General features: G+C 39.8%; 1 protein-coding gene across 1 annotated transcript in view; it reads right to left on the reverse strand.

Moving 5' to 3' along the window:
- Positions 1 to 469: 469 nt before the first annotated feature.
- The window catches only part of ZNF592 (zinc finger protein 592), an 81,744-nt gene continuing 57,330 nt past the window's right edge, over positions 470 to 24,883 (reverse strand). Inside the window, exons 8-10 of the mRNA XM_075345485.1 lie at positions 12,809 to 12,918; positions 7,300 to 7,447; positions 470 to 6,893 (exon numbers count right to left, since the gene is read on the reverse strand). Of these exons, the coding sequence (XP_075201600.1) occupies positions 6,447 to 6,893; positions 7,300 to 7,447; positions 12,809 to 12,918 (705 nt within the window). The 3' untranslated portion in view covers positions 470 to 6,446. The remainder of the gene's footprint in view (positions 6,894 to 7,299; positions 7,448 to 12,808; positions 12,919 to 24,883) is intronic.

A 24,883-nucleotide genomic window follows, 5' to 3' on the forward strand; every position in this document is an offset into this window, starting at 1 on the left:
AAAAAATTAATTTGATTTTCTTGGCTTATCTTTAGGAGGCATCATCTTTCCCATGTCCTGTTGTAACATTCATTTAAATGTTGTGTTTTGGTCTCTGTAAATAATTTGTAATTTGCCTGAAGAAAGAGCCTTTGTGCTCTGAAAGCTTGCTAATATAATTTTTCTGGTTAGCCTATAAAGGTATCACTCCTAAAATACTTTTGTCATTCTTGGGACATAGTATTTCATTGATTTTTCTAGCTAACACAGTACCACAATATTACCCTGTATTACACATTGTAAACATCCAATGAGAAACTCTATGGCTTTTTACCCTGAGTGAACACTCCATGCTCAGGTTTCGTTAAGAGCGGTCGGATGTTCGGATGGGCATGACTCGAGCACCCGAGTATAATGGAAGTCAATGGGGAACCCAAGCATTTTTCCTCCACTGACTTCCATTTCACCCGGGTGCTTGAGTTGTGCCCATCTGAGCTCCAACCGCTCGTAACGAGACCTGTGCATGGTAGTGCTCACTGATCAATATCCGTAACCAATGTTATCCAACCCTTTGTTTAGTCTTTGCTTTTTTTTTTTCAAAAAAACATATGGCCCAATAGTTTCAAATTAAAAGGGATTTTCCACTTTTAGTAAAGAAGGCACCAAACATGCTAAAATGCATAATAAAACAACATACAGGTCAGGTACTCATCCTCCCCGGATCCAGTGCCGGCACCCTGTTGCTGCTCCGGTCTATGTTTTGGCTGCAGTGGTGTGTCACAAAAAAAAACACGAATCACTACTGTCCTATATCATATGAAGTATAATAAATTGTGTGGTATATCTGCATATGAAGGTTTCTGGGACAATTCATAGTCTGGGAATTAATGTATTCAGTGGCTTTTTTTGAGGATGACGACTTTAGCGGCTTTGTCGTTTTTAACGAGTTTGGGTACGTGGCAATCACTAGGCTGGATTTACATGTTTTGGGTTTTTTTCACAGTTTTTTTTTTTTTTTTTAGCACAACTTGCGGGGGTCAGATGTTATGTTATAGAATGATGAACAATCTACACAACGTTTTGAAGTCAATGGCACTTTCTTTTTTTTCTCAAAAAGGTAGCATTATCTGGGTTTGCCATTTTTTTCCCTTTTAGAATGCTTCAAAAAACAAAATTGCAAAATGTAACAAAAAACAAAACAAAAAAACCCTTAAAAAACATTTGAAATTAAAGTATCTGAACGTTCAAAGAGTGGGGCGTGGCTATCAGGTTTTTGATAATAACTTGCAGTTTGAATGGATCAAAGTCTGTGCTGTGGATTGCGCTAAATTATACAGCGTTCTCAGTTCAGGGTGAGTGTAGTAAAATCCTATTATGCTTGCTCCCATGCTGAAGCTGGCAGACAGGGCAAATGCAGCCTAGTTTAGTGCCGTGTGAAGCACGGATAGGCAGTCGATGCTTTGGGTTACCAGCAAAAACCTCTAATAGAGTGATTTAGAAAAACAATGGTATTGTTCTATATTGGAATTGTTTACTTTTGAAACTGGAGATACACAGTAACCATAAAGGAAAGAAGAAAAAAAAAAAAACAGTATGTGTAGCAGTCCTTAAAGGGAATGTGTCTTCAGGAAATTACCGATTGCCTAAATCAGGTTTTTGTGTTTAATTTTTTATTATATATATATATATATATATATATATATATATATATATATATATATATATATATATATATATATATATATATATAATAAAAATTATCTATCACATACACAAACACACACATATACATACACACACATATACATACACACACATATACAATAATCTGTATTCCAGAAGCAACACATGTTGCTCACCACTAGTCGGATCCCAACCCTATCCTTTGCATTGAAGTGTATAATGAGCCTTTGGAAAGGCCATTATATTGGGATGGACAGCATTAGCTATTATGATTAATTGATCCTGTGATATCAACTGGATATAGAAGTGTTACCGGTCACTGTAATCCTGCCTCTGTGCCTCTGGCTTGCAAAAAAAACGTTTCTTTAAATATATAGGAGGTATGAGTATAAAAAAACCCAGGGGCCAATGTGAAAATTGCAGGGTTATTAAGAGTTTTTTTTCCATTTTAAATAAAAAGATTGTAATATATGAAAAAAGAAACACTGCTTTATTTTTAAATACATGTAACACAAAAACCTGATTTAAACAATAGGTCATTTTCTTATGATTAAATTCCTGAATTGTGAAAAGATTCCACTATTGATAAGATCTAAAAAAAGACCAAGGTCTGTGGCAACCGTTTGTTATCCTTCTATTAAGTGTGTACACGATCCCTTTAGACCCCAGTAGAGCGTCTCATACAGCCAAATCAGATCTCATGCTTTGCACTAACGAGGGACAATCACCCCGAAACAACGTGCCTGCAAATTGAGGTTCTGATCTGGCATAAATCCTAGGTCAAATGAAAAGGCTTGTTAAAGGGCCATTTTTAACTTTTAGGATCGCTTCTTCCAATAGGTGGCCATAGAGTTCGTCTCCTTTCTCCCAGAATACACACTTTGAGTACATGATCACCATGATGTACAAAAGTAAGAGACCAGAATTTAAAGGCCTGAAGAAAATGATGTCCAGCGGCAGGATCTGCAGTGCCATAGAGTATTTATAATCATAATTTGCCATCTACCACCTGTCCATACATGAGTTCTCTGCTGTCTGATGACGTTTCACTAGTTATAATTTAGTATAGGAGACTAAACTGCAAGAATTAGGGCAACCTAGTGCTGTATAAAAATATTATCCACTGACAAATTTTACTGCTTACATGAATAATGAATCTTTGTGAACGCAGGTTACACCTACCAATATAGTCCAGAGCTGCATGTCTAATTCTGCAAACTTCTGAGGTGAAGACTGTACAGAACGTAGGCTGATTTAAAGGAAATCTGTCAGCAGGTTATTGCAACCTCACCTGAGCACAAGATAATGTAAGTAATGAGATTCTGAGTCCAATGATTTATCACTTAGATTACTGGCTGCAACCGTTCTGACACAATCAAAGCGTTTGGATTCAGTAAAGCAGCAGAGCTGAGAAAGCTAACCACCCCCACACCAGGCTCTCAATAGAGATTGTACATTGACAGTGAAGTATCAGAGGAGAGGGCGTGCCGGACTGCCATGCACAAGACAATGTAGTTCAGCAATGATAATCACTAGGTGATAAAGCCTTTAGTTTAAGTAAACAACAGCACACAGCTTGATAGGAGAGGCATAATTGATTTTCGTTCTTTAACCCCTACAGCATGCTATCCTCAGATTACATAGCAAAAACTTGCTGACAAATTCCCTACACATCCATAAGTGGGTCTGCTTACCAGAACTCAACAACCTCCCAGGCATTTTATATATAGGTTGAGACCTGCTACTAGTCTGTACCTGGACCATAATACACAAAATTGGTCGGACTTTGGTGAGTTACACTAAGAATTGAACAGAAACTTTAGCTGTTAAAATATAGAGATTGGCTTGTAAACTGTTTCCAGGAAAAGTCAGCTGAGACGTAAATGTTGATCTGGATTATAATACATTGACATAAACATTCACATTTTTCTATAGATTATATAATCTGTAAAATAGTGTTTGAATGGTGAACAGTCTTCAAATATTGGGCTACTTTGATAGTACCTGTTGGGAGTTTGACAAATGAACAAATCTCTCCAAAACCATTCTGCCAAGTACATTCACATAGGAAGCGCCTAACTCTGCTCTCACAACTTATGGATTTATTGCTGGGTTCAAGCCACTAAAGAAAAATCCAAGCAGCTTTCACACCAAACAATATCCCTTCCACTTCTAGAGGCAGCATAAAGTATAAATAATCATCAAAATTAGAGGAAGTACAATAGATATTACTCTTCTTGTGAGGCAGCGAAAAGTCACTGACAACGCCTTATAGTAACTGAACGGTATTTTTAAGTGCACATTTTTTGCATAAGCAGAGTAGTAAGTCACCAGATATAGAGGTCAAGGAAAACCTCTACCTATATAAAATTGAAATATATTAACAGTCATTTATCTCTCCATATACTGATCAAACAAATCAGTAATGGAATAAGAAGCCCTTTTTTATAACCATTTTAACCTTACATATTGTAAAAAAAACAAAAATTGGACAATTGTTCTGCAGTCTAGAAGGCTTGGGTTCCACAAGTGGACAAATCTAGGAACTAAATACACTTAAAACGAATAACCAAACTTCCATCTCTTTAGTAAGACTTTTCAATTTAAGCATTAAATAGCGTATGATGTAATAATTAAGGAAAAATTAAAAGTACTGATCATCAAGTCTGGGTCTCTCTCTTCCCCAACGAGAAGCTTGCACCTGACATTTGAAAGAAAGTTGGGTCTTTATGGGGACTTTGGGACCTCTTTTGTTAAAATGTGATAATTCGCAAAATCACCGTTCCGAAGCTGCCTGCTCTTTTCTTAAATAAATAGGGCAGCCCCAGACAGGTAATAAGTTATTCTTTAACAAAGAAATGAGCCATCTTCCTCACATGACTATGCATGCTCCCACATGGTCACTTTATGGATGTAACAGTTAGGGCTCATGCAGACCAGCGTATAAATCAGACTTTATAATTTTTGATTGGACAGCACTCTGACCCATGTTATTTATTAGGGCAGTTCAGATTAACTTTTTTTTCTCTCGATCCGACTATCCACTAAAAAATTTGCAGCATGCACTAATTTCTTGAGTATATTGGACGAGAGTCACCCATTCAAGTCGAGGGGCAAGTAAAAAAAAAAAAAAAAGTCGAAGGGCGAGTTTTATTGATATATTTCCATTAAAAATCTAGGAAACTGCGTTTGATCATGTGCATTCTTAATGTAGATTTAGAAAATGGATAGCAAAAGGATATCACACGAATGTAAAAAACGGAAACGTGGATATTCTGGATTAAACTCAGATGATTTTTCATACACTCGTCTACAGCCAGCCTTAAAAAACAGAACACTTAGCTCTCCTAAACAGAGGATTTGAACCATTGTGGAGAAAAGTACCAGTATTTTCTAATTCGGATATGAGCTGACAGGTCCTCTATAAAGAGACTTCGTATATCTATTTCCACCCCTCTGTTCATGTATTGTTTCCTGTGAATTGCCTTCTATCATCCTTCGTGAGTTATCCTTCGCCTTTTAGGTTTCTGCTAATTTGGATATGACTGCACAGTTAAAAGGGTTATTCCCAAACCAACTAGTTATCCCTTTTGGAGATGAGCGAACCTGAGGTTCGACGTTCAGAAACAGACTTCCAAAAAAACAAAGTTCGTGTTCGAAGTCTGAGTGAGTTACGACTGCAAACCACTCAAGTGAGCAGCGCTGTGCTTGGGTATGAGTGATACTCAGCCCTATGCAAGCCGCGTGCAGTGTTTTACAGACTTACACTGGGGGTAAAATCAGCGGGATCAGATGTAATGTGCACACACAAAATATTGGAAAATCCTGCCCTCCCTCCCAGGAACCGTTCTGCTTATGGCTGGCTGCATGTGGGTGGAGACATGAAATTACTGACTTCCACTGAGGTTTGCATTAAATCGGGGGGTCACAAACAAAATTTTTTTTTTTTAAAGGTTTGAATGTGCCCTGCGAACCGTACCTCCAAAAGATTCGCTCATCTCTAATCCCTTTTCATGGGATTGGGAAAAAAACCTGCTAATTACTAGGGGTCTAACCGCTAAGTGCTACTCTGTCTGCAGTCCCGTAGACCATAAATGAAGCGGAGGCCATATGCGCATTCCCAGGAAGGGGTTGCCCAGCCCCATTCCTGTGGTATTAAAGCTTTGAACGCAGGTGGTCCCTGCCATCAGACCACCGGCAATCAGCAAGTTACCCCCATCCAGGGGACAATTTCTTTATTTTTTTGGACTAATACTTTAATCATTTTTTTTTCTGAAATGTACATAACCACATATAAAGTTCTGCATCATTTAAGTGCATAAAATCTTTCCACAATGCAGAGGGAAAAAAAATCTAAATTGAAAAGGACCATTTACCGCTTTCATTTCCACAAACATACAAATCTCTTAAGAAGACAGATTAACCCATCAAACTGAGCTGAAGATGAATACTGTGATACTGGAATATAGATGAGAAGACGCTGTGTTAAAGAACTGGAGAAAAAAAAACAAAAAAACTTACATTTCTTACTTTCCCTTTTTGTCTTTCTGCTGTCCCCCTCACATTGTTGGGCCTTGCCGGTCCGTGTAAAAGGGCAAATGTGTCCTAAATGAACGCTTAACAGTCCACATAAACAAATACAGTACCTTAACTATTAATTACTATTTTTAATTTAAATGACCATCCCTCTCAGTTTCTCAGAAAAAAATAGTTTTAATTTCTCTCTTTTTAGTCCTTAACATATGCTTTTTGGTCACATATGTTCTTTTGAAGTCCAGTATTTATTACGCTTTTGGGGATCCTGTTTTCTGTCGTCTATCGGGGCTCTGTTTGTGAGTCCGTATGTGAGCAGCATGCGCACTCTTAAGATCAAAGGTTAGATTACACTGGGCACACTCCCACGACTGCTCCAGCCTCGAGCTTGGGACCGGCTTTTCTGTGTCGGGGTTTGCTTGCGGCTCCTCATCCTCTTCTTCCTTGACCTTGTGCACAATAAAGAGGTGTCTGTTGAGTGATATTTGGGAAGTGTAACATAAGCCGCAGTGCACACACTGGCACGTTGAGTTGTCGCTCTTGTGTCGAGGTATGTGCTCTAGAAATTCTTTGCTGCTGTCTGTAGTGAAGCCACACTTTGCACATTTATACGCTGCTTTCAGCTTCTTAGCTTCTGGCCCATCGCGCGCATCAGAGTCCTCAAGTTCCTTTTTGATCGCTTTCTTTGTACCGGCAGTCTAGATAGTAGAGACAAAGGAACAGTAAGCAAACGTAAACCTCTGCTAAGTTTACTTTATAAACTATTTTACCCACGATGTTACATAGTTACTTAGGTGGAAAAAAGACCTAGGTCCATCTAGTTCAACCTTCCTCCACCAGATGTAATAATGACCATTTACTAACAAATCAGAAGTGGAAACAAGTGCCATGTTTTAATTTGGTTGAAAGAAAAAAACCTCAAATTAGTTATCAATTCTTATTTATCAGCAATAACGAGCCTTCAATCTTTGTCCTTCGCTGATAAACGGATTTTCTGATAGATCATTTCAATATTGGGTGGAAATCCTCTTTTCTAAAATTGAGGTTACTCATGAGATCATTCATGTACAAAAACATCCAAAAAAAAATCCCCAAAACCTGTACCTGCTGTTGAGCTCCACGTTCTGCAGGTGCGTTTGTTGACTTTGAAGAGGGCAGCTGAGGAAGTTCGGGGTTCTTGATGCCGTGCATTAAAATTATGTGATTGGCCAGCATGGACGGCTTGGCAAAAGTAGGCTTCTCGGTGCAGTAGCTGAAAGACACACAATTATGACATAATATAGTAATTTGGCGGTGGCTCAGTGGTTACCACTGCAGTCTTGCAGCGCTGGGGTCCTGAGTTCAAATCCCACCAAGGACACCATCTGCAAGGAGTTTGTATGTTCTCCCCAGGTTTGCGTGGTTTCCTCCTACACTCCAAAGACATACTGATAGGGACTTTAGACTGCGAGCCCCAATGGGGACAGTGTTGCTGATGTATGTAAAATGCTATGGAATTTTTAGTGCTATATAAAAGATTATTTATTATTATTATTAATAATGTGTTCTAAGTAGCAGGGAATTCCATACCTTATACAATCACTCACTTTTCCAAGATTTTTTTCCATCTTAACACGTCAAACATAATGGTCATAATTCACGAAAGTGATTCTGCGATTTAAGAAAATATTTTTTTTGCAACTTTTGCCCAACTCTGCAAATGGGTGAAGCAAGGGTGGGAGGGGTGCTGGTCATACACATTAGATGGCTGTCCGCTGAACAATGCTTTGACTTCACATTCACCTGACAGCCATGTCAGCCAACTGTCCAATACACAGGAGTGCTCGTTGGACCAAGCACTCATGCTCTCTATGAGAAAGCCGCTGGCAGACATCTGGCTGGCAGTTTGTCCCCGGGAAAACAATGTAATCGGCAGTCCGAAATATGACATGTGTGATAAATATTTACTCCGATGATCAGATGGCTTTTGCCCCATAGACATTAGACCGTTTGACTGACATTATGACACTAACCATGACATACAAAGCCATCGACAACCTGTCTTCTCCTTACACCTAGCCTCCCGGTACCTACCTGCACGCAACCTCCGATCTCCACAAGATCTCCTTCTCTACTCCTCTCTTATCTCCTCTTCCCACAGTTGCATGCAAGATTTCTCCTCTGCCTCCCCCATATTCTGGAACTCTCTACCACAACAGATCAGACTCTCACCTACAGTGGAAACTTTCAAAAGGAACCTGAAGACCCACCTGTTCCGACAAGCCTATAACCTGCAGTAACCCTCTGCCCGACCAGCTGTACCCTCACTTACTGTATCTTCCATCCCTGGTAGATTGTGAGCCCTCGAGGGCAGGGTCCGCTCTCCTCCTGTACCACTCTGCCTTGTATTGTTCATGATTATTTTACTTATCAATGTTTCCCCCCAACACACTTTTTCACAAGTAAAGTGCCGTGGAATTAATGGCGCTCTAATAATAAATAATAATAGTCTAATGTGTATTAGTGGGGCCTTTAGTCAACTGTAGAAAAACAGCTTCCAGACATCATACATACTCCATTCAACCCTTGAAATAATTTTTGACCACTTATTCATATCTGCCTTTGAGGCTCATTGGCAGATTCCATCATATCTGATGGGACAATAGCTTTACATGCATGTTTGTGGGGAAATTTGGACATCAATCTTATGTGTATGGCCAATGTGACAAGCCATATGCTAATGGTGATCTACACAGAAATTTCTTAAAAGGAAACTTGTCACCTTACTTCGTGCATTAAATTATTGTACATTATGAAATACATTTATTTAGTTTACTCACTTCTACAGTGGCAATCATTTAATCAGTGGTGGAATGGTCTAGTCTTTGGAGTGTGGGAGGAAATGAGAGTACTTGAAGGAAACCCACAAATACACGAAGACAACATACAAACTCCTTACAAATGTTGTCCTTTATCGTATTAAAACCTAACACCTAAGGGCTCCAAGACTATAGTCCTAACCACTGAGCCACTAAACTGTAATTAACCCATTTACCATGTACACTTGCTACTCTATGCTGGTATATCATAATATCCCAATAAAATACATTTGTTTGAGGGTGTAATCTGAAATAAATGTGGAACATTTCACAGGCTATGAATACTTTAAGGCACTGTAATATAAATATATACATATATTGTACTTCTTTATATACAGTGCTTAACATAAATGAGTACACCTCTTTTTTTGAAATGTAAGATTTAATCAATAGCTCATTGAACACTAGAACAATTTCCAACATTTTGGCAAGACTAAGTTTCATAGAACTTTTTTTTTTTTAATCCATACACATGAAAGTAAGCTTAATAATATAACTTTCTTACAAAACCTTCAGTTTTACTCAATTTTTTTTATTCCAAAAAATTAAATACACCTCACATCAAAATTATTATATCTAGCATTTTATATGGTTTTCATGATTTTAAGGACAATACCAAGTCTTCTAGGCATGGAATGAACAATCTGGAGGTATATTGAAACATTTATCTTTTTCCATTCATCAATGACTACGTTTTTTTTTTTATTATTTAAAGCTTGGATGCTGGATGGATAGTGATGTTCAACTTCAGAATTCCCCATCGATGTTTCAGTTGGGTTCAGATCAGGAGACATACTTAGCTACAAATCACTTTCACCCTGTTCTTCAGAAATGTAATAGAGGTGTCTATTCGATCATTGTCATATTACAAAAGTGCACAACTAGCAAGGGTATGGAGTGATGGTAGCATCTACTCTTTCAATATTGACAGATACTTCTGTGAATTCATGATGCTACCATCAATGAAATGTGGCTCCCCTCCCAGACACCAGGACACCACCACCACCACCACCACCATGTTTCATTGTAAGACAAGTGCAGTTTTCTTTGTATTCCTCACCTTTGCAACCCCATACAGTTTTAAAGCAATCACTTACAAATACATTTACTCCAGATTATACAGCCCCAGTAGCCTATTTTTCAGCATGGGCAAAGCAAAATTTAGTTGGGGGGGGGTTTTGTGCGTGGCCTTTAGGAGAGGATTCCGCTGTGGATGACACCAATGTATGCCAGTCCTCAGCAGTGTATGAGGTATTAATGTCCATGGTTGTCTTGGAAGTCTCTGTGAGATGGTTGAGGTTCCCATTTTTCTTAATTTTTTGTATCAATTTTGCTAAAGTATTTTGATATGTTAAGCTATGCTGATCTTCTTATAGCCTTTACCTTTCTTGTGTAAAATTGTGTGACATTTCTCTTCTATGTTGTGCCATTGCTGACAATGTGAAATAAGAAGGGGTTTCCTTTCTTACTAATGACTTTTTATAGTCACCTGTTTGCGCGACAACTGTTCAATAAATAATTTGACTTACCTGTGGTTAAATTCTTTTTAATTAGAATCTTCTAGTCTAAGTTTTGCTCTTAAGAATTTCATTTTTGAAACACGGTTTTAAAGGAATATGTTCGGAAAATTACTTTTTTTGTCCAAAATAACAAATCTTGTATATAATGAATAGCCCACATTTTTGGGAATATTTTGAAGTATAGCAACACATAGAAAATGCTAAATGTTTTCTGACAAATTTGTTGGGGTGTACTCATTTATACTTGGCACTGTGTGTATTATAGCTATCTATACATATATATACCATGAACCTCTGAAATTGTTCCACAAAATGAAGTACTGCTCCCAGAAAATTATTGCAATTACATGTTTTGTTTTACACAAAAGTTATTTTCCATTGTGTATTGAAACAACACAGACAAAAAAAAAAATTAAAAATAAAAAGACAAAAACACAAAGGCAAAATTGGAAATAATTTCACTCTAAACCCCAAAAATGGGCTGGACAAAATTGTTGGCACCTTAAACTTAATATTTGGTTGCACACCCTTTGGAATAAATAACTGCAATCAATCGCTTCCTATAACGATCAACAAGCTTCTCAAATCTCTCAACTAGAATTTTGGATCACCGTTCTTTTGCAAACTGCTCCACATCTCTCATAATTGAAGGAAGCCTTCTCCAAACAGCAATTTTAAGATCTCTTCACAGGTGGGCTATGGGATTTAGACCCAGACTACTAGCTGGCCACTTCAGAACTCTCCATCGCTTTGTTTCCATCCATGTCTTCTTGAAGTATACTTGGAGTTATTGTCCTCCTGGAAGATCCATGACCTAAGACGCAATCCCATCTTTCTGAAAATTGTGAATAAACAACTTTGTTTCAGGGTGTAATGCTCGTTCAAACTCACCTGTGGCAAGTAACAGCTGTGGGCAATATGAAAATCCCACCTGAAAGCAGGTAAAAAGCATTGTGTGTGCCACACTAAAAGCATGGAGAATAAAAAGGGGAGAAGAGAACTGTCTGAGGACTTGAGAACCAAAGTTGTTGAAATATATCAACAATCTCAATGATACAAGTCCAACTCCATAGATCTTGATGTTATTTTGTCCATAGTGCACAACACACTCAAGAAGTTTACAACCCATGGCACCATGGTGGATAAGCAGCCCCAATAAATGTCTAAGGAAATGAAAGCTGTCCTGCTGGCTCAGGGTGCATCAGTGCGAATTATCCATTGACAATTGAATGAAATTAAATACTATGGTAGGAAACTCAGGAGAACCCCACTGCTGCCACAGACATAAAAAGGTAGACTGCAGCGTGCCAAAATGTATGTGAATCAGCCAAAATCCTTCTGGGAAAGTGTTTAGTGGACCGATAAGACCAAAATTGGGCTTTTTGTGATAAAGTACATCATTCTACTGTTTACCGAAAATTGAATAAGGCCTATAAAGAACAGAACACAGTACCTACAGTTAGATATGGTGGAGGTTCAAAGATTTTTGGGGTTGTTTTGTTGCCATTGGGTGCCTTGAGTTAGTGCAAAGAATTATGAAATCTGTAGATTACCAAAGGATTTTGGGTCACAATGCAGTGCCCAGTGTCAGAAAGCTGCGACTGCATCCTAGGTCATGGGTCTTCCAGTAGGGCAATGACCAGAAGAATAATTCAAGAAGCACCCAAAAATGTATGTAAAAGTGCTGGAGAGTTCTAAAGTGGCCAGTAAGGAGTCTGGATCTAAATCCCATTGAATGCCTGTGGAGAGATCTTAAAATTGCTGTTGGGAGAAGGAATCCTTCAATATGAGAGACCTGGAACAGGTTGCAAAAGAAAAGTGATCCAAAATTTTAGTTGAGAGGTGCAAGAAGCTTGGCAATTGTTATAGGAAGTGATTGATTGCAGCTATGAATTCCAAGGGGTGTGTAACTAAACATTAAGAAGGGTTCCAATAATTTTGTCAAGCACATTGTTGGAGTTTTGTATGACATGTCAAATTTGCCTTTTTTTCCCCCTCTTTTCTTTTGTGTGTGGGGGGGTTGTTCCAATACACACTGAGAAAATAAACAACATGTGAATAATAAAATGGGCGAATACAATAATTTTGACTGCCAGCCAATCAAACATTGATGACCTATCCTAAGCATAGGCTGTCAATGTTGTAAGTACTGGACAACCTTTGTCATATAGGCCGTGGATGTGCAGAACCAATGATTGTCTACAACTATGATGAAACTATAATTTAACAGCTTACCAACAGGCATATTCCTTTTTTGTATCGTGGTTGTTTCTAGCGTGCCGCCTTAAACTGGTTGTAGAATTAAAGGAACGCTCACATTGCCGACATGGGTACCTCTTCATGTTCTAAAGAAAAGCGATAATTATGATGGTGAATATTAAATTGGCTACACAAGTATTTTTCTACCACACTGCTTCTTGCTAATCAGTGCATACGATATTTCGATCTTTGACCTTTTTAAATCGCTCCTGCACATTACAGTCCTTTGCTCTGCCCTAAGCAGGGCAGATTAAAGTGCGCCTACACAGGACCGCAATGCCGGCCTGTGTGGATGACGTAGGATGCGTCATCCATACGAGGCTCAGAAGGAGGATGGTGATCGCCGCAGAGAAGAGGCACATGACAAAGAGTAGCGACACCCATTGGATCGGACCATACCCGGGTGAGTATTATAAAGGTGTTTTTTACATTATACAGAGTGGCCTGGGCTCTTATATAAAGTATTCTGGAATACAGTATACAAGCGCTCACTGGTGGTGGCCGCAGCTCATAAGGGACAAACCTGGTGACAGGTTCCCTTTAAACATTTTTCTAAATACATTTATCAAAAAGTATGCTTTATATAGTGCACGTCAGGATTTTAAAAATGGCAGCTTCCATCTAACAGTTTTCAGCCATCCAAGGACTGCGTGTGTGAAACGCTCAACATCGTCTGTCCTCTTTCTTAATGCCGACACCTCATGTCTTCTCACACTCCTATCAGCGTGGGAGCGCCTGCGTTCTGCTGTCCACACGCCAATCTACATTATATTGGCATCTATATTCTACTAAAGACATTATCAGGTAAATCTCTTCACTCAGCGTTTAATCTCTGGAGCGTTTATCAATCTGCCAGTAGTATTGATTTCATCTCCTTCATGTCTTCCGGTCTGCACAACGGGGCAGCACCTATATCTATTTTATTAATGACATTTCTCAGGTGAATCCTTTTTCCACAGCATGTAGCCTCTGATAGATCTAGCTAACAGCGTTCTTATTCATTTTCCTTATTTCTTTTAGCTCTTTCTGGTGGACAGTCTCCCTACACTCTTTATGTTAATTTATGCCAAATCAGGTACAGAGCCATTATGTCGTCTTCCCTGCCTTGGTCCTTCGTTACATGCCATAATTTCATTCTTCTCTGTCTTCTATTTGTATCTTCTCCTTTCAATTTTGATAACCACTGGGCCCTTTACTTAATTTCAGCCGATATGCCTCTGTGTCTTTTTCTATGTTCATTATATACTTTATTTGTATATTTTATATTATTACAACTATGCATCAATGAATTTCTGTGATCTATCACTATTCTGACATATACTGTTATTCATCAGTTTCCCAATTTTCTGTAATATTTTCTTCAGCTATATAATCTTTCTGGTTTTGTATATATTTTTTTTATTATTATTCTCAGTCAGTAACCGAGTTGTTTATTTGGATTTTGATTGTACATTTCCATAGTTTCATACCTTTTTTCAGCGACTTCATGATTAAGACCTGGGCTAGGTCGAAATGTTCTTAAATAATTTGTTGTCACTGGGGTTCCCTGCAGTCTCATCTCACGATCTTTACCACGGAATCTACTGCTGGGAACTCCAGTGACGTCACAAGGTGACTCAAGTTCATGCCGGTGAATTACCGGGGTTCCTGTAGATGCGCCGGCATGAGCTCTGTTCACTTCTCCTTGCCTCCAGGGCACCAATGTCACCGGAAGCTCAAGCAAGGTTCCGCGGTAAAGACCGCAAGGCCTAGCTGCTGCAAACCCCTGTGATCCACAGGCATGAACTCGATTGACCTTGTGACGTCAACGGGGTTCCCTGCACCTAGGCCTCGCGGTCTTTACAGTCAGACCTTGCTGGAGGCAACTCCAATGACATAGCTTCACAGAGCAGGGCACCTATCTGTACCTCAGTAACCCAGGATCGTCATGGTGATGACCCAGGGTTACCATGGCAGTGATCAGGTCCCTGTCATCGCATGACAGGGACCCGATCGCTAGTAAGAGGCAAGTGCTTCCTCTCCCTGCCTCCTGAATGCTGCGATCGCATTGATCACAGAAGAGCTAAACAGTCATCCTCCCTGCACTACTATAAAACTGTCAGAGATGGACGGCCATTCTGAGGAAAAGAAAGGGGTTTATCTTCTCCTTAGGCTATGCTCACACACTGAATCTTTTCTTAACCACAAAGATGCAGCGTTTTTGGCCCCAAAAAACGCATGCGATTTTACCTCATTTTGACCAATGCGTTTTTTTAAGTCAAATCTATTGACTGGAGGGCTCAAAAACACTGGAAAAATGCAAAAAGAATTGACATGCTGCATCTTCAGAAACGCAGCCAAGATACAGCCAAAAACAGATGCGCAGTGTGGACAGCAAAATAGAAATCACATAGACTTTGATGGGAGAAGGAAATGCATGCATTTAGGTGCATCTTTGTGACCTCAAAAACGTACCAAACCGCAGTAAAACATGCAGTGTGTGAACATAGCCTTAGTCCTCTCCGCTCAGTGTCCTGTCAGGTTGACTGAATAGAGGCATGCGAGTTCACGGTGCCCGACAGGAGGGGATGACCTGACCTGATGTATATCTTCACATGGGAACGGATGCACACTGATTTATGGCAGCTGCCATCTTTAAAATCCTGACAGAGTGCAGGAGCTTATTTTTTTTCCTAAAGACATTTTTTAGAAAAAAATAAAAAATAAAATATTTAAGTGTGTATTTATTTTAAAACAATTCTCAGAGAACTCCTTTAAGTATAATGCAGTTGTCATCTGTCTGGAAGTAATAGTATGCTGCCTGACAGGAAAATGTACTAACACCCATCGTAATGAAATCACTTCCTCACAGAAAGCAAGGTACATGCTGGGTTAAAAAACACAAACAAAAGTTGATTATTTTAGAAACTAGAACGGTTAAAGACATCCTTCAAGTATATAATAAAATGGCCCCAGACGCAATTCAAACGGCAGCCCATCGTACTCACATGTCAAGACTAGCTGGAGTCTGAAGAAACCGCTCCTGGCTCCCTAGACCTGTGTCTCAACTGACAGAGGAGCTGTATCATCAGCACACAAAACAATGCGCTGTTGGGAAAGTTTGTTAAATGAAAAGAAACAAATCTCCTTTGTTACAGAAATGTAACAAAGGAGAAAAAAAAAATCCCTTGTGCTCAGAAAGAGATTTCTTCTGCAGTTACAGCCCTTATCCTAGAATCATGAATGTATATATGCTTTTGATACAGCCCCTTTGTCAGTTTTCCCACCTACAAAGAATGGAGAGGTCTGTAATTTTTATTGTAGATACACTTCAACTGTGACAGACAGAATAGAGAAAAATCCAGAAAATCAGATCATATGATTTTTAAGTAATTTATTTACATTTTATTGAATTAAATTAGTATTAGATACAGCAAACACAGAACCAAAGTACAGAACTGTACTTTGGTACAGTAACCTTTGTAATTACAGAGGTCAGACGTTTTCTTTAGTTCTTGACCAAGTTTGTACACACTGCAGCAGGGATTTTGCTCGACTCCTCCATAGAGATCTTCTCCACATCTTTCAGGTTTTGGGGCGGTCGCTGGGCAACATGGAGTTTCAGCTCCTTCCAAGGATTTTCTATTGGGTTGAGTTCTGGAGACTGGCTAGACCACTCCAGGAACTTTAAATGCTTCTTATGGAGCCACTCCTTAGTTGCCCTGGCTGTGTGTTTCAAGTCACTGCTCTTACTTCGGAAAAGATGTTGTTGGCAAGATATCGCAATACATGACCCCTATCCTCCATTCAATATGGTACAGTCATCCTGTCCCCATTTGTAGAAAAGCACCCCAAAGTATGATGTTTCCACCCCCATGTTTCACGGGTTGGGACGGTGTTCTTGGAGTTGTGCTCATCCTTCTTCCTCCAAAAATGGCGAGTGGATTTGATACCACAAAGCTCAATTTTGGTCTGATCTCCAATGCATCCTCTGGATCATCCAGATGGTCATTGGCAAACTTCAAACGGGTCTAGACATGTGCTGGTGTGAGCATGGGGACCTTACGTGCCCTGCAGGATTTTAATCCATGACGGCATAGTGTGTTACTAACGATTATCTTTTATACTGTGGTCCTAGCTCTCTTCAGGTGATTGATCACATCCTCCCGTGTAATTCTGGTGTCCTTGGACACCTCTTTGGTCATGGCCAGGGTGGAGGGGGAGTATTATTGAGTGTGTGAACAGGTATCTTTTATACGGGTAACAAGTTCAAACAAGTGCAATTAATACAGGTAATCAGTGCAGAGTAGGAGGGTTCGTAAATAAAAAAAAATAACAGGTCTGTGAGATCCAGAATTTTTCTTGGTTGGTAGGGGATGAAATACTTTCAATATTTAAAAATCATACAATGTGATTTTCTACATTTTTTTAATTATGTCTGTCACAGTTGAAGTGTACCTATGATAAAAATTACAGACCTCTCCATTCTTTGTAGGTTGGAAACTTGCAAAATCGGCAGTGTATCAAATACTTGTTTTCCACACTGTATATAAGAACTTGCCTAAACCAGATGCAATTATGCCTATTGGTTTGGATCCAAATAGCACAAACAGTGGAGACTTTTTCTGTTGAGTCTGCACTTGTGGCCTTTCTACAAAATGCCTTGGCCACCAGATGGGCTGTTATGGGTCACAAGATCTATACGACAGCTTTATGACACAAATCTTCAACTTGATGGCATTGACCATCACAATGGGCCTTGTGGTAAAATACTACAATATCTTATACTGTATATCTTCAACACACTTGATATCAGGAAATTTCCATTTAAAATAAGTAGTAAAAGTACATGTACATAGCCTTCACGCCAGAGGACAGAAGCACGCCAAGATGGTATATATTTACCCACGTCGCAACGTTTCTCATGGAGGAGAGTATCTAGTTTTAAGATCACAATGGTCCCATTTTAAAGTATAAAGTCAAGGAAAACCCCTTTAAGTTGCATTTCTCTATGATAAAACAAGAATTAAAAGGGAACCTGTCAGCAGAAATTTTGCACTAAACCTAAAAGATTCCCCCTCTGCAGCTCCTGGGCTGCATTCTAGCAAGGTTCCTGTTGTTATTGTGCCCCTTTTTAGTCCAAAATAAATACTTTATAAAGTCTTACTTTTTCCTATGCAAATCTTGTTAATGGTACACGGGGGCGGGCTCTCTGGTGTCCGTTATCCTGCCTCCTGCTGCTTTACGCCGTCCCCCATCGCTCAATTTCATACTTCAGGACGCCGCCCAGTGCCCACATCTTGGTAAGAGGTGACGTGGATTCATCTAGCCAGCGCTTGTGCAGAACGGTGGAGGCAGAGGGGAAAGCGCGGGCACGAGATTATGAGCGGGTACTTGCTGATGAAAATCACAGCGCCGCCCATAATCTCACGCCTGCGCAACACGTCACCAGTGGTCACACTGTGCAATCCCGCTAGAGTGGCACGGCATATGCGCGAGACCTCGGGCGCACTGGGCGGAGTCCTGAAGTATGAAATTGAGCGATGGGGGACGGCGTAAAGCAGGAGGCAGGATAACGGACACCAGAGAGCCCACCCCGTGTACGATTAACAAGATTTGCATAGGAAAAAGGTACCACTTAATAAAGTATTTATTTTGGTCTAAAAGGGGGCACAAGAATAGGAACCTTGCTAGAATGCAGCCCAGGAGCTGCAGAAGGGGAATCTTTTAGGTTTAGTGAAAAATGTCTGCTGACAGGTTCCCTTTAAAGGCCAAAAATATCTTAACCCTTTAAGGATTAGGCCTAATTTGGTATTAAAGGGGTTGTGCCATCATTTTACTTCTCAAGTAAATTGTATTTTTAATGTTTTTTCAATTTAATTGTAATAAAAATAACGCAAAGTTATGTTTTATCAGAAGGATGGTGCCGTATAGAGATCATAAGAATGTAACTACAGTTCGGTGGATGATCACGAGCAGGCAATCTATCTTTTGTCACTGTAGATGCTCTCATCTGTAAAAGTATAATCTTCTGTCCTGACTGGCTCTCTGCTAGTGCCATAAAAACCCGAGGAGAGATAATAGGGCTTGGTATGTACATAGTCGGCCAGGTAGATGGAATTTAATTTTATCACTGCCGTAAAATTAAATTCCTCTGTCCTAGCCGGATCTGTACATAATAGCTCAAGGATTTTATTTGGCTAGAAAAGAGCCGGCCAGGACGGATTATAGCTTTACAACTGAGCGCAGCTACAGTGACAGAAGAATAGAGAGTGACTGTGCGCAATGCACACCAAACATACACAGAACCACATTGCAGCCATTGTTACTAACCCGATAGGTCACCATCCTTATGATAAATGATTATGATTAATATCTTTATAAAAATGCATTATTTTTAATACCACTAAATTGTAAAAAGGTCAAAAACACAATTTGCTTAATAGGTCATTATTCTAACGTCCATATGAGGGTTTGTATTTTTTGAGGGACGAGTTGTACTGTTGAATGACACCATTCACTTTACTATATAGTGTACTGGATAACTGGAAACAAAGTTCCAAATGCATTGACATTGCAAAAAAAAAGTCAGATTCCACAATTGTTTGTTGTTTTTTTTTTTTTTTTTTTAAATTATCATGTTCACTATATGGTTAAATTGACCTAGGAATAGGATTCCCAAGGTCAGTTCAAGTATGTAGATACCATATATGTAGTGTTTTGGTTTTTTTTTTCATTTATTTATATGGTTAAAAAAAAATCCGAAGTTTCTAAATAAATATTTTATTTTTGCTTGTGTCACTATTTTCCGTGACCCAATTTCGGGATATGAGGCTGTGTAATGGCTTATTTTTTTGCGCCCTAAGCTGAGGTTTTTATTAATAAATTTGGGGGTAGATGCAACGTTGCAAAAGACAAAAAAGAACCCATAATTTTGGCGTTTTGATTTTTTTAACTTATTTTATATTTTGACAGATGAGACATTTCTGAAAGCGGAAATACCAGGTGTATTTATTTTTTTTTATGTTTAATGGGGAAAAAAAAGGGGGGGGTGTGATTTGAGCTTGTGTTTTTGTCTTCATATTTTTAAAAACGGGTGTTTTTTTTTTACGCTATTTTTTTTTTTTAACAGTTTCCTTAGGGGACGTGAAGCTGCGATCATTTGATTGCCTGTGCTATACACAGCAGTGTATCAGCACTACTCTGTATAGCAGAAATCACGATCTTCTATGAGATTCACAGGAGTATCATAATAACAGACACAGGGATCGTCAGCAGACCACCAAGTGGCAGAATAACCCATCGGTGTCTCGCGATCACCTCATGGATATGCCGATGGTCATGAGGAATAACACGACCCACTACTGGCACAAATTATACCGTATTTTTCGGACTATAAGACGCACTGGACCATAAGACGCACCCTTTTTTTTAGAGGAGGAAAATAGGAAAATAAAATGTTAAGCAAAAAATGTGGTCATGACACTTATGGGGCGAGGATCTGCTGCTGACACTGTTATGGGAGTAATGTCCCCAAACTCTCTACTAAGGTACCCCGTCCTGATATACGAGGGCACTATATATATATATATATATATATATATATATATATATATATATATATATATATATATATATATAATATATATATATATATATATAATATATATATATATGTCCCTCCTCCTGATATAGTCCCCACCCTGATACATGGTACCCTCCTGGTATAAGCCCTCTTCCTGCTATATACCCCCATCCTGCTATATACTGCCATCCTGTACAATTTTAAGAAAAAACATGAAACCCATGTTAAAACATGCTGCTACTCAAAGATAGTTTGTAATCAAGCGGAAGTGAGTTTTTATATGCAGCTACCAAAGAATGTGTGCACGGTTGTATGCATTTAACAAAAATCAGAAAAAGACCTAAAAAGACCCATTGTATAATACAAAATACAGTGGAACCTTGCTTAACGAGAACAATCCGTTCAGGGACTGTGCTTGTTAACCAAGTTACTCGTTAGGCAAAGCAAGATTTCCCATAGGAAATCATTGCAATGCAGACAATTCGTTCCACAACGTGTTAAATTTCCCATCCTGGTCCCCTATTCTGTCATTCCACACATGTACAAACACGTACAAACACGTACAAACACGTACAAACACACACAAACACACACAAACACACACAAACACACACAAACACACACAAACACACACAAACACACACAAACACACACAAACACACACAAACACACACAAACACACACAAACACACACAAACACACACAAACACACACGCAAATATTATATGCTCACCTTACCTTCCGTTCCATCGCCGGTCTCCTGGGACTTGCTGTTCGCTGGTATGGGGCAGGGCTGTGTATCGCGTTACCATAACGACGAGGGAGGAACTTCCCGGCCAGAGCACTGACATCAAAGGCAGAGCCGCTTGCCTCTGATTGGCCAGCGGGCTGCCTTTCAGTAGCGGCGAAAGGAAGTTCCTCCCTCGTCGCTATGGATGCCGATACACAGCATGGACTGGTGCGCAGCGGCGAACTACAGGACCCAGGAGGCCGGCGATGAAACGGAAGGTACACTATATTATGTTATATTATATGCTCACCTTACCTTCCGTTCCATCGCCGGCCTTCTGGGTCTTGTAGTTCGATTTACCCGGGAACTACAAGAACTATGACACCGGCGGTGGAACGGAAGGTAAGGCGAGCATGATACTGTATGTGCGTGCGTGCGTGTTTGTGTGGACTGCAAGAGCGGGTCAGAGAGCGGTGGATGTACGAAACCGGAAGTGTGTGCAGTGAGGATTTCACTCGTCCAGCAAAGCTTTCTCGTAAAGCGGGTTACAAATTTACAGAAAGCTTTGCTTGTTAAGCGAAATTCTCGTTAAATGGGTTACTCGTTAAGCGAGGTACCACTGTAGTCATTTTTATTATAGTCAGAAAAAGGTCTCAAACAGGTTGCCTTACAAAACGGCACACATAGTTACATAGTAGAAAAGGTCAATAGGATAAAAGAGGTAGTGGAATGAATGGACCTGCACTTAATGGTGGACAAGTAAACAGCTAGGATAGGGGTATAAAAGAATGGAAATGCAATAAACCACAGTGCAATCCCCTGAGGAAGTGCCAGCAATGGCATGAAACATGTAGGGGTGGTCCTGCTATCCCTGGTGGACGTATATGTTTTGGAGCATTATTATGGGTAAGGTCTGGTGATTTTCCACAGTGCATGTATACTTTGGGCATATCCTTCACCTATTTAACTACTGCAGTGTTTCTTGCAATTGTACTTTCATGCATGATTATGCTTACAGATGTTTTTTTTTGCTCTTGATGCACTGTGGTTTATTCAATTTCCATTCCCTTATACCCCTATCCTAGCGGTTTACTTGTCCACCATTGAGTGCAGGTCCATTCATTTCACTACCTCTTTTATCCTACTGACCATTTCTACTATGTAACTATGTGTGCCGTTTTGTAAGGCAACTTGATTGAGACCTTTTTCTGACTTTAATAAAAATGACTATTTTGTATTATACAATAGGTCTTTTTTGGTCTTTCTGATTTTTGTTCAATGCATACAACCGTGCAAACATTCTTTGGTAGCTGCATATAAAAACTCACTTCCGCTTGATTACATACTGCCAGCATGGTATATGCCCTCCTCCTGGTATATACCGCCATCCTGCTATATACCGCCATCCTGCAATATACCCCCATCCTGCAATATACCCCCATCCTGGTATATGGCCTGCATCCTGTGGCACACAAAAAAAAAAAAAAAAAAATGTTTCTACTCACCTTTCCTCACTCCAGCAGCATCGCTCGTCTTCCTGTCTGTGTCAGGAGCAGCGCCGCTGACCTGTGTGGAGCAGTCACCGTTCCCTGCAGCATCGCTATGTCCTCCTATCTGCCGCCCGCTGATGTGTGTAGAGAGCAGTGAGCACAGCGATGACGTCATTGCTGTGCGCACCGCTAGACTCCATAGAAAGCAGCGGCCGGCAGACAGGAGGGCATCGCGATGCTGCAGGGAACAGTGACCGGTGAGTATACTTATTCACTGTGCCCCGCACTGATGGTGATGCGCGGGGGGCAGTGAATACAGCCGCACATGATCAATTCAGGCTGTAGTTGCCAGGGGTGATCACGCGAGCCGGCTCTTTACTAAGCGCGCATCCCCTGCCCACCTACCAGTGCCGGCTTCAGCGCTGAGAGATGAGGGCGGGAGGATGCATATGAAATGAGCAGGCACACGTGGTCACGGCAGGCGCTGCTACAGCCTGCGCATGCAGTCGATGTCCCGATCCACTGCAGCCACCTCATTCCCCGCAGCCATGCCCTACATTCAGACTATAAGATGCACCCCCCCACTTTCCCCCAACATTTGGGGGGGAAAAAAGTGCGTCTAAGGCTATGTGCCCATGGGACTCTGTATCTGTGGATTTTTCTGCAGCTAAATCCGCAGCATTCCCCCGGAATCCGCACCTTTTCATAGCTGCTTATTTTGTGCGGATTTGTTGCGGATTTTGCGTTTTTTTTTTACATTCAATTGAATAGGCAAAATCCGCAGGTAAATCCGCAGCAATAATTGACATGCTGCAGATTTTTCCGCACGGAAATCCGCATGATTTCCGCTGTGGAAAAATCCGCAGCGTGGGAACAGCATTTCCCAAATGCCATAGAAATGGCTGGGGAGTAGCTGTGCTGCAGATTTCTGAAAAATCCGAGGCATTTCCGCGAGAAATCCGCGCATTTTCCACAGCGTGGGCACATAGCCTTATAGTCCGAAAAATACGGTATTTAACTGGTTCAAGGCACTTGATGCCTGATTAAATTAGCGGTCACGTGTGAGCCCGTATCAAAGGCACGGCCATGACATATGACGTAAGTTTTCGTCATATGTCGTGAAGGGGTTAAAATTCAACAACTGAGATGCAATTGAACTGCAGACTTTCAGGTTTAATTAAAGGGGTTAAACAAAAATATCCAGTGAAACGTTTAGTAACTACAACCGGTTTTCTACAAGGCCTCCTCATTACGGGAGGTCAAAACCACTTGGACAAAATGACTTTCCCATAAATAAAATGTTCATTTTCAATGCTTTGTAGAGAATCCTTTTCAGGCAATGACTGCCTGAACTCTGAATGTCATGAATTGTGGGTCTACATGCCTTAAAGGGTTATTCCCATCTCCAAGATCCTATCCCAATATGTAGTAGGGGTAATAATAAGAATATTTGCAAATACCTCCAACTTATTAACTCTTTAAGAGAAAAAAATATAGAAAACCATCCCACCTGAAATTCAGCTTTTTTTTTTTTACATTTTAAGTTTTACACTTTTTATTTGTTGTTTAAAGTGTTAACTTTATTCTGAGGGTCAACAATTATGGCAATTTTAAATGTATGCAGTTTTATTTAAAATGTTGTGACTTTTGTGCCACAAAATGTTTGTGGCCGTATTATGAGGGTCATACGTTAAACACTTTTCTATCAGTGGAGATATAGGGGGGCTTAGTGGAGGTAGTTTTCACTGGTACCATTATTGGGTACATATAGCTTTTTGACCATTTTTTGTTTCACTTGTCAATGAACAAAAAACAACAAGTCTGCCATTGTATTTTGTTTTAGTTTTCTGCACAGAGTAAATAAAGACACAGTTTTAGAATATGGCGTAATACGGTTGCATATCTAACGGGTTTTCTCAAACTACTTTTACCCAAGAAAATAGCTTAAAAAATATATTTTTTTATTCTTGTTATATTCTTAGAGCAATAACTTGAAATTTTGTTTTCACAGATCTAGGTGAGGACTTTTTTTTTTGGTGCAACGGTGATATGTTTTTTTCTTTTTTTTACATTAAGAGAATTTTTATACTGAAATAGTTGGGGTTTTTTTTACTTTTTTTTTTAAATATTTTTTCTTTATTTTTTTACAATATCTGCTAGTTAAAGAAGGGAATTTTGTTTACTTACCGTAAATTCCTTTTCTTCTAGCTCCAATTGGGAGACCCAGACAAATGACAAATGGGGTGTATAGCTATGCCTCCGGAGGC

This window comes from Anomaloglossus baeobatrachus, chromosome 4 (genome assembly GCF_048569485.1).
Source record: "Anomaloglossus baeobatrachus isolate aAnoBae1 chromosome 4, aAnoBae1.hap1, whole genome shotgun sequence".
Lineage (NCBI taxonomy): Eukaryota > Metazoa > Chordata > Amphibia > Anura > Aromobatidae > Anomaloglossus > Anomaloglossus baeobatrachus.